Source organism: Trachymyrmex septentrionalis, unplaced genomic scaffold, assembly GCF_001594115.1.
Source record: "Trachymyrmex septentrionalis isolate Tsep2-gDNA-1 unplaced genomic scaffold, Tsep1.0 scaffold305, whole genome shotgun sequence".
Lineage (NCBI taxonomy): Eukaryota > Metazoa > Arthropoda > Insecta > Hymenoptera > Formicidae > Trachymyrmex > Trachymyrmex septentrionalis.
In genome coordinates, this window is record NW_017305469.1 from 31,411 (window position 1) to 37,458 (window position 6,048).

General features: G+C 30.7%; 1 protein-coding gene across 1 annotated transcript in view; it reads left to right on the plus strand.

The window, feature by feature from the left end:
- Nucleotides 1–812, plus strand: part of LOC108749607 — an 11,656-nt gene extending 10,844 nt beyond the window's left edge. The window contains exon 5 of the mRNA XM_018488404.1: nucleotides 90–812. Coding sequence (XP_018343906.1) covers nucleotides 90–215 — 126 coding nt within the window. The 3' untranslated portion in view covers nucleotides 216–812. The remainder of the gene's footprint in view (nucleotides 1–89) is intronic.
- Nucleotides 813–6,048: the final 5,236 nt, after the last annotated feature.

Consider the following 6,048-nt stretch of genomic DNA (forward strand, 5'->3'; position numbering starts at 1 on the left):
ATCGTGAGGAACTTTGTTGTGAAAAAAACAGACATAATGTGCATAATTTATTTATTAATATAACTGAAAGGACCATTTTTTTATCACAGGAGGAGTACAACGGTTCAAAGTTGTATCCGATGTTCCCGCGTTACACGATACTGAAGGACATGATAAAGGATATAATGCACAACCCGGACTATATGGAAGTCTGTCACGAGGTGGACCAAGCATAGCGGCCAGACCCCCTCCACCGTTCGCCACGTATGACTCTGTAAATTCTTCAGAGTTGCCGTGTGGTCGTCGGTGAAGGGGGTGAACCACAGAACGCTTCAGCTTCGACTGATGATTTTACTTTTGGACAGAGCAATTTCTGTGATCTTATGTTTTATCCTTTATATTCGCGAAAATTTCCATTTCCTTATTCATACCTTGACAAGCCATTCGTCAGTAATCGTCATCTTTGTTCATTCGAATCTTGGGACAAATCTGAAACAAATTGCGTCAAGCTTTTATGAATCGTACACAATTTCTCGCAGGTAAGTTAGACCCGCTCCTCTTCGTGCGTGTTTTGTGAAGTTTCGGCAAGAAATAGGAAAGATGATAAGAGGTTGAATATCGCACTGAAGTACGTCATCGAATATCGTGGAGCAGCAATGAGCATCTCGACGTGCTATAAGAGCATGAAGATGAAATAGTCATGGAGTTAAGGTAGGTCATGAGGTCGTTCTCATATATCCATAAGAATGCTGCTACTTACTTTAATCATCGCAAGAAAAAAAGAAATCGACGGAAAGTAAGCTTTATTCATTGCTTAATAAAGATAAAAATATTATTTTACGGGAATAAAAAAAGATTAGTTTTATATAATTAGATGATTTTAATACATTATTTTTACATTTGAGATAAATATTGAAAATTAAAAAGATGATGTCGCACTGAATTTTCATAATTTCAAGATTATCAAAAAATTCTCGGATGAAATATAATAACGATAAAATTCTAGAACTTTATATTAAATTCAATATTTTAAAAAATCCCATTTGTCACTTTGTGGCAGAAGAGAGATTCCGAGTCTTTCCAAATAAATAAGTCTAAGTAGCAGAATTCATGAGATTCCATGGTAGAAGCCAAGAGGTCGTTTTATAATTTCTAATTTTGGGTTGAAATAGTCGCTCGCACGTCACAAAGAAAAGAGGCTAGATGCGCTATTATTAATAGTGAGTGTCGTATGCATGTGGTATACCGTAATCAATTAGGCTAATTTGCAAGATCTATGGAGCGTGAAGTAAATTCGTATAAGACTGTGGGCGTGTGTTTGTACATAGGTGTAGCTTATGTGTGTGAAAATTAGCGTGAAATTGTGAGAGCGGTGTCAATATGGAGCACATTATTATCTGCTTCCTGCTGTATAGGACTCTCGTTATAAAGGACATCGTCGGTCTCGCGCGACCGAATATTCGCTTTACCTACGAAGAGGACAAAGATTATACTACTCTCGAGCAATGCTCTACGAAAAGAAAATGTATTTATAATGAAAAATATTAATTAATGATTTAACATTTAAAACTAAGATTTACAATATGGTTAACTTTGAATATGAAGATTTTATTGAAATATTTGGATATATTGTGCGTACAATTATATATTTAATGTGTAAAATATGAAATATTTGAAATCGCTTTTTATCAGCGAACAGAGACAGGAATTAGGTGGTGCGAAATATTTGAGGAATACTGGAAATAATACACTAATATGAAGTAATGATTTAACATTTCAAATAAGAAAAATTTATAAAATTTTAATGTAAAAATTGTTGTGTCACAAATTATTTGAGTCACATATTTGATATATGAATATTGAAATATGTCAAATATAAATCCATATTTAAGCAGCATTTTAAGATGAGAACGTCTTGAAATTGAAGTATATATTATAAATTAAAAATATATTAATTAAACAGATTCTAGGGATTTTAAGTGGAACTAGTTTATATAGACCAAGAGACCACTGCACGGTAGTGATTTTGTTACTCATAGCGACAAATATGGCAAGTGGATAACCTTTTATTTCATGCAAAACGTAAAACCAATACATACATATATATATTTAAGCCCGGTTGCGGTTACTTAAACCTTTAAGGGGGCTTATGGGCTTTTCAAAATGTTACAGATTTTGATTTTTTTACTGAAAGTAAAGGTTCAATGTTGTTGTAATCGACAGTTAATACTCTTATTCCAAAAGAGACGGATACTCCCATATCTCTCAGAAGCGTGCAAGGGATCGCCATACTGGGTCAAAGTGATAAATTTTTTCTGAAAAAAAATCAATAGTGACAAGTTTGAATTTTTATCTACTACTTAATTTTGATGTCAATTGTCGAGAAATATAATTTCCATATCTTTGGGATGGTCACGAAAGCAGCCATACAGGCAGTGAATTTTTTTGTGAAAACTAATAGCTTGTATGAATTATTGTCTTTATATATTTAATACATACATTTACAAAGTTATTACAAAAAATTCATTAAATAATATTAATATTTCTAGCCTCAGTGCTCATTGATGTGCACCTCGTCTGGAAAAACATAGGTGCACGGGCGCTCGTGCTGCGTCCGAACGGAAGCTCTAAAATAAAATTTTTTTTTATTTTAAAGTGTATGAAAAAGTATAGTTTGAGTTAAGCGTACTGTTTTTTTTTTTTTGATAATTTTAGACAAAATAACACTGTTTTAAAAAAACAGATCTCTTTTTTTGCGAAAAAAATCATTACTTTTTTTTATTGTTTTTCAAAAACTAATAATCCGATTGAAAAATTCGTACGCTTAACTGAAGACAATTTCGATTTAAACATGCTGTCCAAAATTCAAGTCATTCGGATAAAAATTGGCCGAGATAGCGCCCAGTCACGAAAAACGTGGTTTCGAGGAAAACGTGTTTAAAGTTTTACAACCGATTAGTTTATTCATCTGGCCACATGCTACTCCATTATATTTATTTACTATAGTTTCGCATTACGAATTTCAACATAATATTTTAGGGATATATTTTTAAGACTCCAAATATTACAAAAAACAAAAAATTGATTTTTTTAACCCGTCACAATGGTGTTCCCCCTTAAGTATATACGAGTATATATTTTTTTCTGTTTTACATAAAATAAAAAATTACTCACTTCCCATACTTGTCACTATGGGTAACAAAAACATTACAGTGGTCTCTTGGTCTAATACATGTATACAATCTGAGTTATTTTAGCATTAAATATTTAAGGATAAATCGTAGATTTATATACAAAATGTGATTTATGAATTTGTTTGAAGTCATTATATTTCCGATTACATGAAGCGATCTGAAGAATTTTTTTTCAAGCCGATTTCAATGAAAAATCAATCTTTATACAATATAATTTACATTTTTATCAATCACTTTTTTATGTAACCAAAACTATGCACGTAGTGTTGAATATTAATCAACTATATTCTGTGGTATACAAATCATAAATATTAATGGTCTGTTTAAAATACACGCAATGCCTTCATTACAAATCGCGAGATTAGCTAAGATATATGGCATTTGTGGATCAACTAATGTTTCTTTCGTGTGGGAACAGAACGGCAAGGATGTCATGTATACATTTTTATTTTTAATGCAGTGCGAGATTTATAATAAGACAAAATAATTTTTCCAGGGATATATTCATACACAGATTAATAGTACATTCGCATCGTATACTTAGCACTAAAAGTTCTCAAATATTTATATGAAGCGCGATTCATAAGCGCTACACAGATCGTATTGAACAGAAAAGAAATTAGTTAATAATTAAACACTGTTTATAAAACTCATTGTTAAACATTTAGCTAATATACCATGAGGTTCCGTATGCTTGACGATAATAGTTGTGAGTAACGTTCTCCGTATATATATTATATTAAGTAATATAAAATGCTCGAAAAATAAGAGCATTAATTAAATATTAATTTGGCATAAAGAACATATCATCAACGTCATATTTATCGTACACACTCCGATGAAAAAATCCTCGAGAAATTATGCGAGAAGTGCCTAATCGGGATAAAAGAAAAATTATTAACGTTTTTCAAAGACCTTCTATTTCTATTAGTTCGCAAGAAATTTAAAAACATTTTAAAATTATGCATAAAGCTTATTTTCGAAAAGCAATTACAATTTACCGGTCAAGAAATCGCAACGAAATTAAATCGAAGCAGACTCAAGCCAAAACACGATTTAAAATAAAATTAATTAATAATTTTGAAATTATTAAAATTATTTAAATTAAAAAGTGATGGATAATTTGTGTTGAGACTAAAAATTCGTTGATAGTCGGTATTATATTAAAGTTCGAAATTTTTGCAAATCTTTCCCGATAAACTTTCGCTCAGAGTATTCGCATCTGTGTGCATATGAATATGCATATCGTGCTGTTCGATATTGATAAACACAGGGGATATCATCGGATCAGCTGTCCGACATATAAAATGTGCCATGTTCTTAAAGTGCTATACCTCATGTATTTACGTAAAGATGACAGAACCCAATATAAGACGCACGTGTTACACGGTCGCGCGTAATGCAAAATGCAACTTATACGCAATTGCACCGACGTAAATTAGCGCCAGCAATTTGAAATGCAATCATAATAAGAGGGTCCTCTAGGATTTTGTTGTTCTTGTATATCGTTAAAATCTATAAGCGTGTAATAATATATATCATGTACTAAAGTACTTATAAAAGAAAAAAATGGCTGACAGCCCGAAATCAAAATACAAAATAATACGCGGCAGACATTGGGACGAAGAATTAAGGCGTCGCTTCTCGTGTGGCGGGCCCTTTCCAATGTTTGCCGATGGTTAGTGTTCCCTATCACCTCAATATTATATCTCCCTTTAAAAACTGATCTAGCACTGTGTAATCAAAACGAGTATAATTCATCAAAATGTTTAATCAAACCTAACTAGCATCCTTAAACATCGTTTACGAAGCTGGATACAGAGATACGAGAAGCATGCAAAATCAAAATAATGCTTTCTAGTTGTAATTTCTATTTCTAATTTTTAATTAAATGTGCAAATCAAAATTTTTACTAAGAGAAAATATTTTAAGAAAAATCCTCTTTTAACAAAGTGTTGATCACGCTGAATCACGCTCAATACTTCAATATTTCAGCTTCATTTTGATAGATCTCTGATGGTTAATAGCTTTTCCATTATTCTAGTACAATAACATCAAATTATTGAGCGACAGTAATCAATTATACAATATGTAGTATATTGTTATCTAAAAGTTACAGTTTGAACTTTAATATCTGTTAGCATTTAACAATCTCTATTACTAGAAGAAGATCAAAAAATTCATCAATTGTCAAAATTGATATAATTGACATAACGAAAAATCGCCAACGGTAGTATGTCTGCATCCAGCATTTTCATAAAATTTTTTCTCCGTGTTGACTGTTTAGACTAGAGCTTTTGACGTACATAATATTAACTTTCACTATATATTACGTATATAAAAAAAGACATCAAGACACATTGATACAAAAAATATTCAGTTTAATACAAAAAAACATTAAGTTTTCATGTTATTATATAATAATTTAACGGATTTTTAAAACTAAAATACAATATGATTATCAAATATCAATACTTATTATTTTCATTCTCGAAAAAGCAAATTTATATTATAAGATATTAATTTTTTTTTTATCTAAACAATAAAAAGATTAGCAGAGTATTTCCAATAAAATTTAAACAGGTGTCTTTTTTTAATAAAAACGGAAATTCTTCATACATTTTGCAAGCAGAAATATTTTTGATCGATCGATTTTGTAGAAATTCTCAGAAAAATTTTCGAAGTTAACATCACTTTAAAGACAAAGCTTTCACATTCCGTATAATCGGAATATATTTTCCGGCACTTTGGAGTCTCCAAACACTCACAAATCATATAAAAATCTTTATATCTATTTATCCGTTTTACGGCAACTTGTATAAAAATTTGTAATCTTTTATCCAAACCATGAATAATATATATATGTATAATATAT